The sequence below is a fragment of the Danio rerio genome, chromosome 8 (assembly GCF_049306965.1).
Source record: "Danio rerio strain Tuebingen ecotype United States chromosome 8, GRCz12tu, whole genome shotgun sequence".
NCBI classification, from domain to species: Eukaryota; Metazoa; Chordata; class Actinopteri; order Cypriniformes; family Danionidae; genus Danio; species Danio rerio.
The window spans coordinates 26,975,660-26,988,010 of record NC_133183.1 but is presented as its reverse complement, the minus strand read 5'-3'; the positions used below and the strand labels follow the sequence as shown (position 1 = coordinate 26,988,010).

Genomic DNA, 12,351 nt, shown 5'->3' with positions numbered 1-12,351 from the left:
AAGAGTCGGTTCATTTTATATGTTCGATTTAAAGAATCGATTCACACAAACTTGTTCAGTGATTATTTTAAGTAGCAAACAATAGTGGCACATATTGTTTATATTTCTCTGTTTTAAACTTTACCATTTTGGATGTGCTCAAGTCATTTACAGTCCTTCCATTGAGGAAAAATAAATATGACAAAAGAAGAGTGTAAATTCGACTAGTTTGATTTTGTTTTTGCCATTAAAAGTGTCCCCAATGTTTTTTCCAATTTCACTGTAACGGTCAGATGTCACAGTTCTTCATCTTCAGTAAAATCACAGCAAAGCAATTAATCACAATAAAATGTTATGTTTACATGTACAAATCAAAGAAAAGTATAGATGCTAATAGAAACTCGAGCGATTTGACTTGTTACCGAAGCAAACAAAAAAAGCACAAAATCTGTCTGTAAAAATAAACAAATGTGATAAAAAATGTTTTGAATTGACAAGTGAGTTTAAAAAGCTACAATTGTTTACTCAAGATCTGTTTACTCAATTCAGTTCAATTCGATTCATGAACAAATCGTTCAAACAGGTTTATAAGTGATTCATTGAAAAGATCCGATTCAAAAGAGCAGTTCATCACAATGTTCGTGTCTGTACACATGAACTGCTGGAAATACCCATATAGGAAATACCCAATTTTCAGTTTATTACCTCATAAACACTGCATATAGAGTCATTTAAAACATCCTCATAAACCATTGGCATCAACAGTTTATTATAAATATATAGTGAACTATATTTTGTACATTCATAATTTTATAGAAATAGATGTTTCCCCTTATACGCAGTTTGCATGATTCAAATATAATTAGAAAATAATTTCCATTATGTAATTAGGAAATATATGCACACATGAGCCACAAATAAAACAATCCCTAATAATATCAAATGAAATTCTTTTTTATTAAAAAAAAAAAAAGCCTCCATCTTTGTTGAACACCTACACACACACACAAAACATTTTGGCAGATTTGATGTAAACATTTGTAAATATAAACTAAGTTATAAGGCACACACGTTTTAAAAAGGAAATTTTAATACAATGTGAAAGTAAACTGAGATGATATCTTATAAGGCAAACTACATGTACTAGGCCTGTCACAATAATCAATATATCGACTTATCGCACAACACATGGACATGACCTCAATCATTTTTGGTGATGCAATATATATCGGCCATACATAAAAAAACAATTCTAGCAGCATTTCAGCTGATTGTGCAACATCTCTTCTATATTAGAGGTGTCAGTGTGGTTTAAAAAGTATTTACTGTTAACTTCTTAGTAGACTTTCATAAACTGAAAATAGATCTGGTAGCAATTTATTTATTTATTTTATTTTTTTAGAATAAACATTTTCACATTCTGATTCCAAAGCCGATTTATTAAACTGTTAAAATGACTACAATTAAATTAAATCTTCATAAGAAAATAATATGATGTGTTCTTTGAAAGAGTGTACTTACATTGTGATGATATTATACTGTCATTCTGGCATTGCATAATGAGTGTCATAAAATAGTCTTAAAATGACGATAATATCGTTTATAACAATATGTTTTGGCGCAACATATTGTACAACAAACAGTAAATATCATGACAGGCCTACAAACTGCAATCAACTAAACACAACAGCAATGAGTATTGTGCAACCTAAACCGTTATAAAAAGGTGTATTATATCAACAGCAATTTCAAGTTAAATATCCAATTCAAAATATAATTCAGCAAACAATAGTCAAAAACATTTCATGTAACAAGTTGAAATGGAATCTGAAACATGACATTCATATAATACTGTAATGATGTTAATATCGTACAAAAAGATTTGGCTAGGCCTTGTACCTTCTGTAAATATGCAGCTTTGCTTTAATGTGGAACATCGAAATATCTGATGGTAATGGAAATATTCTAGGCGAAGACCTTTGGAACGTTTGTGACATCACATCAGGTAGACACTTCAGTGGACTGGGTGCAATGTAGCACACCACTTAAATACTGCAACAACACCTGCCTGATGAATGTGGATGTGACCTGCTGCTTCATTATTGCTGTCCTGCTCCTTCTTGTTGATTGGTTGTCCTGTGTAACGGTGTTTCCTTGTAAAGGAACCAGCAGTTTCCTCCCCACAGGATAAGGTTGAGGAATCCAAAGATCTAAACAGATATACACTTGTTATGTGCATCATTATTAACATCACTTGATTCATTTTGAATTAATCTGATCATTAAAAAAAACAAGTATTGGAAAAAAAAGTGTTGGTGCCATACATTGTATAATGGCATTTGGCCACTAGGTGACAGAATGGTACCATATATATGTGGCTTCACTGCATTGAGGAAGAGCGTTGGTAGAAGGCTGGCCCGGATTGGCTAACCGGGAGGACTGGGAGAATTCCCTGTGGGCTGGTCCATTTTTTGGCCGCGAGGACAGGTGTCCCTAGCTGCTTGCAATCTCAGCAGTCGCACTTTTTTCATTTGTTTATTTGTTTGACCATAGCCTCACTCTTTTTATTCATTATTTTGCTGCAGCTCCGCTCTTTTTATTTATTTTCTCGCAGCCCCATGAGCAAAATGCAACCTGCAGGTTAATGATGACGTAACTATCATTCAACCCCAAACAGCAGCACCTTAGTGAATATAAGAATTTGAATAATTAATATTAATGAATATTACACCTGCTCAATGAAAATCAGATGATTCACTACATTAATAAACCTGACATATCTTGATCAGCAATCTAAAAAGGCGAGAAAAAATTTGAGCCATCAATAGAAAGTAATACTGTGGTTAAGATTACAGTGCAATACTTATATTTTATTCCAAATGCACCGACATAACAGCGCCACTGTGGTTAATTTTTAGTCTTTAGACATATAATACTGTTTGGGTTACTTATATAGGTGTACATATTTTATTTATGTTTTTTTGTGTGACCACTGTTACAAAGGACTGGATATCTATAAAGAATTTTGCACAGAATATATATTCACATATTGCAGGAAAGCACATTGTGATGTTTTAAAGAATGTACGTCGGAGACTTAGCTATCCTTTAATGTTCTCATATTTATGAAAAACATTTGAAATTCTAAAGCAGCTGTTTCCTTGAAAAAGACGTGATAGTGTCATTAGTAACTGAATTGGAAATTGCGTTTTTTTAATATAGTCAGTAGTAAACTGAGGTAGGCCGGGTTGAAACTCCAGGGCTGAAATTGAGTCCCACTCCGGCCCTGGTAGGAGGCACAGATATTTGCAATTCACATATTATCCATCCTAAAAAAGTATTCAAAAATAGAATTAGTATGTCCCAAAGAATAGTATGTTGAAAAGGATATGCCAACGGTTTCCGGATGATTACTTTTTCCAGTAAAAACTTGAAGTGCTAACTGCAAATATTGCCCACAATACATAGCACATTGGACATGAATTTGATCAGAACTACTAACTTGAGTAAAAAAGTGTATATAAACTACAAACGTCAAGTAGAGAGGCTTCGTGAAGTTGTTTGAATGACTATTAATCAATACCTAGCCAACTGGAAAATATTTAAATAGCATTTTTCGTGTTATATTTGATCTGCAACAACAATGTGAACTTATATCAAGACATGTTTTACCCTAGGGGGCGCCCCTGGCAAGCAGCTGCTTTGTTTTTTATTTATTTATTTAAAAAGCGCATTAAAGCTGAGATACAACCTGAAAGTCAACAATAAAACACTTACTATCCCAATTATCAGCACTTTAAATAATTAAAATTATTTTACAGATTTATAATATGCTGTTGTTCTATTGTAATCATACCTGTCAACCCTCCCGTTTTTCCAGGGATTCCCGCGTATTTTACAATTCTATCCTGCTATCATCCTGTAAAGGTATTTTCCCATATTTTTCCTGTATTTTCAGTCTTTCTCTGAATGGTGGCAAATAAACAATAAAGAGCCGAGCCTCCCTATGCACAACCCATACAGCCGAACCACCAGGGGCCGCCCCTCGCTCTTAAATGTGAGTCTGTTCTGTACTTTCGCTGTGTTTAGGCAGGAAAACACTTTGAAAGAAATATAAAAACAGCGTGATTTCCTCTCCTTTTCATTACAGGTGCCGTCTCCTCTTCATATGCAATCCTCAAAATGCATGACTGTCAGCTGACGCGCTCCATATTGATAGATGCTGTTTCATAAAACGCATTCTGTACACGCGATGTGAAGCGGAGTGAAAGTCTGGGTTTTGGGTGCCTGTTTAAACAGACATATACACATAATTAATAACAGTAATATCTAAGGATGTCGATCTTGGTGGGTTTTTTATTTTTCAAACACAACTAATTTCGTCCTAAATGAGCATAAAAAGTTAGGAAAGCAATCAAATGTTTGCATTATAACGTTATATGTGTACACCTGTTATTTAATGTAATCAAAAAAATAATAATTTTTTTTTCTTTATTCCCTTATTATGGTGGGCATATCCTTTATTTTCACATTCCAATGTTGACAGGTTTGATTAGAATTTTCATTCCAAAATGGCCACCACGTGACACTAGCGGCATCTAGTGGCTGTTTCCCAAATCGCATTAGAGCGTCGCCTCTTGGTGATTCTATGCTCTTTGCCCAAAGCTTGCATACACTTCTATTAAACACTCAAAAGTAAGTATACTTTTCTTTTACAAAAAAGTACATACTTTTAGGACCTAGTACTGTATAAGTATGCGAATTGGAACGCAGCTACAGTTTTTGACCTTACGTGCCAAAGAGTAGCTTGCAATCAGGGCCGGAGTGGGACTCTTTTTCAGCCCTGGAGTTTCAAGCCTCAGACCGGCCCACCTCAGTTCACGAATGACTATATTAAAATAAGGACATTTCCAATTCAGTTTCTAATTACACTATCACATCTTTTTTTTTTTTTTTGAGAAAACAGCTGCTTTAGAACTTTAAATGTTCAACAACCCTAACTGTATTATATGTCTTAACAATAAAAATGATAAAAATAAAAAATAAATAACATACTCAGACAAGGATCAAACCCGGGTCAGCGGGGTCGCAATCTAACATGCTAAACACTAAACCACAATAGTTGATTTATACAAGGTGACTCATCTGAGTAATATCATCATTAACCTGCAGGCTGGTTATATATGAAAAGAGCAGAGCTGCTGTAAAATAATGAATAAAAAGACTGTGGTAAATAAATAAATAAATAAATAAATAAATTTAAAAAGTGTGACTGCCGAGAGCAACAGATTCTGGAGCTAGGGACACCTGCCCTCGCAGCCAAAAAATGGACCGGCCCACCGGGAAATCTCCCGGTCCTCCCGATTAGCCAATCCGGGCCTGCTTGCAATACAGATGATTGAATCCTGTTGTTTAGGAAATTAAATAAAGATGTTTTATTTACATCTATTTTGCCTACGGCCCAATCCCAATTCTATTTTTGTAACACTTAAAAGTGTATTTTGGATCTTTTCTTTCTATTATACTGGAAAAGCTTTTTGCCTGCATTGTCTTGCTCTAAAATGAATCAGTATAATATCCACTCAATCACAGCCAGAACATATATATTGAGGAGAATGATAAAAAAACATCTGGCAAACCAGGATGAATCAAATCAATCAGTCAATTCAATCCTCTGTGCGCTTCACAAGTTGAATATATTGCTCATTATAATCCTCTTACCACTGAGGAATTGAGGCGGCCCATCAGCGGCGTGTGTCCTGCAGTGCACTTGTTCAATTCTTGCCTACACACTTCATTTAGGGACACAAGTGAATTTGGACTGGTTGCCCATTTGACATCAGTGAGGCCTTTTCCCCAGGCAGAGGAACAAACCAGCCAGATGAATGTGAAGATCGCAGTTACCAGTAGATCCTAAAAAAATGTACACCATTAAATACAGAGATATATGTACAGATAGATACATATTTAATTTAATTGACCAGGTTCTTTTATCCATGCACTAATGTTTTATATTAAGAACTGGCATGTGCTTATATTAACCTCAGGGCACTTCAAACTTTAACAGACTTTAACAGTTGCAGCTGTTGTCAGAAAAACCCAGCCCTCTGTTTCCTCATTTACACACAAGTGAAACTCTTCACACTCCCACACGGTTCAAAAACAGCTCACAAATGATCATCCAGCAAACAAGTAATGCTGAAATCCAGCATAATACTGAAAAGGCTATTGTTAAAATAGGCCAGGAAGACATCAGTATCAATTAACTTAACTTATTACAGTATTTATTATTGAATGAAGGGGTTGACTTTTGTTTGTTTTTTCTTCTGTTCAAATTAATATCTTAAGTTATTTGAAGAGAAACATATTTTTCTAAAAGATATTTTTTAAATATTAAATATATAAAAAATGCTTTTCTTCAGAATCCATATAATTCATATTATTCAGACTTTTAAAAGATATAAATAGCCCCCTTTGATTTTTTTTCATGAATGAATGAATGAATTAACATTTCCCAAATGATGTTTAACAGAGCAGAGAATTTTTCACACTATGTCTGATAATATTTTTTCTTCTGGAGAAAGTCTTAATTGATTTATCTTGGTTAGAATAAAAGCAGTTTTAATTTTTTTTTTAAAAGTCATTTTAAGGTCAAAATTATTCGCCCCAGAACAACAGAACAAGCCATATACAATGATTTAAATTGATTATTGATTACACAATGATTTTAACTGATTATTGAATTACCCTAACATGCCTAGTTAACCTAATTAACCTAGTTAAGCCTTTAAATTGCCCTTTAAGCTGAATACTAGTATCTTTAGAAATATCTAGAAAAATATTATTTACTGTCATCATGGCAAAGATAAAAACAAATATTTTCTTTTATTTAATTTGAAATTAGTTAATAAAATTATTATGTATAGAAACGTGTTGAATGTTTTTTTCCCCAGTGTATATATATATATATATATATATATATATATATATATATATATATATATATATATATATATATATATATATATATATAAATTCATTTTCGTTTTGGCTTAGTCCCTATATTAATCTGGGGGCACCACAGCGAAATGAACCGCCGACTTATCCAGCACATGTTTTACGCAGCATATGCCCTTCCAGCTGCAACCCATCTCTGGGAAACTATTGTAAAACATTTGTAAAACTTGCTATATTTATGTCTACTTTCTCCCATATCTAAAACACTTTTGGGATGAATAAGTTTACATAGTCACAAACCATGAAACACTGATCCCTTGGTTGAAAGTTTTGCAAATGTAAAATTGATAAATATGTAAAAAAAAATTTAAAAAATGCAATAACATTATAGTTTTTGTGTTGGTTATGATTAATTTTACATTTCAAATATTTTCTTAACCTTTAACAAAGGTATAAACCAGCCAAGGGTGGCACAGTGGCTCAGCGGTTTGCACTGTTGCCTCACAGCAAGAAGGTCGCTGGTTTGATTCCTGGCTGGGTTGTGCCTAGTTCCGACTGCATGATTTTATCCCCAATTTTGACTTAGCTACAGGTTTTGAGATATCGCTAACAAATGCCCAAAATCGCAGGCAAATCCGCGCCCGTTCATATGAGTAACAATCACACAGTATGAACAATAAAAGATGCAGTCTGCGAGAATCACCAATGAGTCACCAACGCCCATGAGATATTGGATATACCTGCAGGCCAGTGGAAGGTTGGGAGAGAAGTTAAAAGCGCTCATTTATGGTCTACTTTGACCCAAACAAATGGAGGAAAAACTAGTGGAAATTTAATAATTGGCATTTCTTTGTGGAGTTTGCATGTTCTCCACGTGTTCGTGTGGGTTTCCTCCGAGTGCTCCGGTTTCCCCCCCAGTCCAAAGACATGCGGTACAGTTGAATTGAACAAACTAAATAGGCTGTAGTGTATGTGTGTAAATGAGAGAGTGTATGGGTGTTTCCCAGTACTGGGTTGCAGCTGGAAGAGCTGTGTAAAACATATGCTGGATAAGTTGGCAGTTCATTCCGCTGTAGCGACCCCTGATGAATAAAGGCACTAAGCCGAAGGAAAATGAATGAATGAATAAACCAGTAAAACACTGTAACATTTAAAAAAATCTAATTCTAATTTTCTGATTGATACAATCTGGTTGTAGTTTACAAAAATTAGGTTATGACTGTTTCATAAAGCAATGATAATTCGGGTTTAAACAGATCTGAAATGTGAAATTAGTACACAGATTTAAAAAGCATTATGAGCATTAAAAGGATGCAAGAACATAGAGGCGGTTACAACACTTAAAATAGCTACAGTGTGAACTTTATCCTAAACACTCACAATGTAGGGACCTCGAGGAGATTGACGGTAGAGGTGCTGGTAACCCAGGTACAACACAAGAGTAGCTGTGCTGTACAGGAAGGCCAAAACTCCGACAGCAACAAAGAACTCAGCTGATGATGAATGGTCTCCGGTCAGCTGTCTGGTTCGAAAGGTTGTTGAATTGGCTTCGCAGGTTGGGACTTTGTAACTCTGCGTATTGAGCCTTTTAAACAAAAAAAATTAAGGGGAATAAGAGAAGGCATAAAATAATAAATACAATGTAAAATAATATAAATACTATAGAATTTATCTTATATAAATAATATCAATTTAATCAAATATCTGAAAAACTCATTGTAATATGTATAATTCAGAATCATTTGCTTTTAGTGACCTGCAGCCTGCAATTTATTGCTCATGTTCACACTTTGCGTGATTCAAAGCCCTGATTCATTCACAGGAAAGTTTTTCATTGTTTTATTGAAAGTAAAACGAATCTAGATGCATATATATATATATACCCCATTACAAGTAATGCAAGTTACATAACAATATTACTTTTCTACATAAGTAATAAAATGCTTTTAAAAGATAAGTAATAATATTTGAGTTCCTTTTTTTAATGTAATGTGACTTCATTTTTATTTTAATTAACTATTTTTGAAAAAATTAAATTGCTGAATTAAAATTAACGTTGTCACATTGAATCCTATACTTAATAAGAGAATGAGCTTCCATGGGGAACAGATAGAAACAAAGATGGCAGGCTAGAGCATTACATTTCTGAGATGGAAGTATTCTTGTTATTTTAAACTCATCTAAGAAAGGGAAAAGTAAATTGTCTTATTGGACAGTGATTTTACTTCACTAATATGACAAAAAGTACAAAAGTAGCAAACACGTTGCTTTAAACTTAAGCTGTACATATGGTTTACACCTATAGAGTCGTCGGGTCATGGTACTTTTGCCATTGTTTGAAGACTGTGTAATGCATTTGTTTCACATGTCTGAGAGAAGCCCACAAACATCACATCCTTTTGATTGTCCTAAAAAAATTATCCAGAGTACTTTACATAAAAATCAGTCTACTCATGACCTAGGAAGTCATTCAAGATCTTTCTTTTTTAATTACATTACAGGCTGTCCACACAATGGCAGTGAAAACATAGAATTTTGAAAATTCTTATTAGAGACTCTTTAATGAGGTTTACCTAAAAGGGTAGCTGAAGGATGCATTTATTTCTTGGGTGACACTGCTGCCCTTGCAGACAATGTTGAAACTAGTAGAGCCAGAATAACCCCCAGTTGTGGCAAAAGCAAAAATGGCAAATATCTGAAAAACAGTGAAAGTGACAGATTGGAATGAATGAATTCAGTGAAAGAATACTGTATAAATGGTAAGCAAATAAAGCATGCATTAGGGCTGTGCATTCTAAAGCTCTCTAAACTTTTGTCAGATTTCATGGACTGAACCCCCTGAATGTTATGTACTTTCTTTTGTATTATTCATTCATTCATTTTCTTTTCGACTTAGTCCCTTTATTATTCCGGGGTCGCCACAGTGGAATGAACCACCAACTTATCCAGCATGTTTTTATGCAGCGGATGCCCTTCCAGCCGCAACCCATCTCTGGGAAACATCCACACACACTCATTCACTCTCATATACTACGGACAATTTTGCTACCCAATTCACCTGTACCGCATGTCTTTGGACAGCGGGGCAAACCGGAGCACCTGGAGGAAACCCACACGAACGCACGGAGAGAACATGCATGCTCCACACAGAAACGCCTACTGACCCAGCTGAGGCTCGAACCAGCGACCTTCTTGCTGTGAGGCGACAGCACTACCTACTGCGCCACCCTCTTTTGTATTATTTAAGGTTTATTTATGTTATTATTATTATTATTATTATTATTATGTACTATTTTGTTTATTACATGCTGCTTGGATATAATGCTATATATGTTTAACAATGGAAGTTGAAAACGCCTGTTTGTTATTGTCTTGGAAACATACATATGCAGATTGTACATGAGGGCGCCCTATAGTATCTAGTATGAATGAAACAGAAATAACATTTCAAACTCTGCCTGCCCACTGTCCTGTTTATGTCTAACCTTCTGCAGCACATCTGCTTATGCATTTTATTTGATTCAAATGTTATTGCTTAAAAATGGTGTAACAATAAAATTGTTGAGGATCAACGTTTTCAGATGCCCGATGATTATAAAAGAAAATTAATTTCTGAAGTATGTGCAAAACTAAACCAGATTAGCTTGTTTTCCTCCAAAATAAATATCTGAACATCAGAGTGTGTAGAGGACACATACAAGTCCAGTCATGTGATCATGTGTTCGGAGGCAGTTATGGCTGATGTTTGTTGTATAATTATTTCTGCAAACTCATTTTAATAATGCATTTAAACTCCATATATTTTGTAAATGTAGTGGATTCCTGTTTTATGTGAATTTTGGCGTTTTCATTAAATATTTTTTTCTTACACTATATCTTAAAATGGTTATGAAAACAAGGGAGTGGAGAAAGACCCCTCCTCCCGCCAAACACTGCAACGCCTGAGGTGGTGGAGGCCCTTACCACAAAAATAGTTCAGGTTTGCCACTGTAACAGCAATAGCATGCATACTTATATAGTACTAAGCCGGTTATATAAAAATACAGCTAACTTTATAGTAGTAAGTTGTTTGTTCCAAAGGTATCTGAATGAACATCAAAAGCCTAATTGCTTTCTGCTTCCTTTTATTTGATGCCATTCATTTTAGAGAGGAAATGGTGTGTTTCAAACAACCTCAGAGGCGGTATTATGGTAATAACATCTGATGCTTATCTTGTAAATAAGGAACATGATGTTGACATTGTGAACATTTTGTATTAAATTACGTCATTATATGGTTATTAACTTAATAAGTAGTAAATGAATGAGCTACAATTCAAACATAGGCCAAACAGTACTGAAAGGAATTTACAACGTACAGTATTTGTTTATGGAAATTTTATCTTGAACTTTATTCATTTTTAAGAACAAACTATAAACACTTAAACTTTGACTTCAAGTCAAATATTTAACACCATTAGCAACAATAATAATGTGTGATTAATATTTTTTTATATCATGTGATGATGTAACTTTAGGCTAAACAAATGCTATTAATTGAACAGCACGTACCCATTCCAGCACACGTATAAATCCCAGTGGTTCTTTCAAAGGGCTCAGGTCCAGTTGAAACCCGTTCATTGTGTTCTGGAAATAAAGCATCAACAAACCGTTACAACTGTAGAAAACGCGGAAACACTAAAGCACTAAACACCCGGAAATATGTGAAATGCGGCTCAATTTATATCGGATTTCTTTTCTTTTCTTTTCACAAGTTTATCAAGTCTGTAGAAAATGCAGCATTTATCTTGAGCGAAATCAAGTATGTAAAGCAGAAAGCGAGCCGTGTTATGTTGTATTACAGTAAAATAAGTCAAATTCAGAAAGCTTACCTTGTGTAGTCACCAGACAAATACCAAAAAGTTGTCAAAGTTCCTCTCCCCTTTCTTGTTTCAGCTTTAGACATGGTTTTGAGCACGTGATTGGTGACGTGATTCGTCCGGGGCTCAGACAAACCGGGGCTTATGATGATGAGCTCACGATGCAGTTCTAGATGGATGGTAGCTAAATGATTACATTTAACCTTAAAGAAACGATTTGGATCAGACTTTGATACAGAATGCTCCTTTTTGTCAGAATAACGCTGAAACTCTTTCTCACTTATTTTAATCATGCAACTACGTGTTCCAATTTTGGCAAGATGTTAATTTATTTATCTGAATTCTCAAATATTACTCACAGAATTTTTCTGACTCCAAAAGTAATATTTTTCATATAAACATTTTAATGTCTGATTTACAATTAATCTTTTTCATTTTATGCAGATTTTTCATTAATTAATGCAAATGTTCAAGTTGCAAGATTTTATTTATAGCATTTATATAAGATTAAAAATTGCTTACAATTCCAGAGTCACTTAACAAGAAAGTACTTCTTC

The 12,351-nt window shown here is 34.3% G+C and overlaps 1 protein-coding gene across 2 annotated transcripts; it reads right to left on the bottom strand.

The window, feature by feature from the left end:
• Positions 1 to 917: 917 nt before the first annotated feature.
• On the bottom strand, positions 918 to 11,863 carry sypl2b (synaptophysin-like 2b). Of its 2 annotated transcripts, NM_212669.1 has the most exon segments (6): positions 918 to 2,189; positions 5,700 to 5,891; positions 8,316 to 8,520; positions 9,509 to 9,630; positions 11,487 to 11,561; positions 11,807 to 11,863. In NM_212669.1, coding segments are annotated over 5 exon segments (699 nt in total). In that variant the 5' UTR covers positions 11,556 to 11,561; positions 11,807 to 11,863; the 3' UTR covers positions 918 to 2,078.
• Between the last annotated feature and the right edge of the window lie 488 nt (positions 11,864 to 12,351).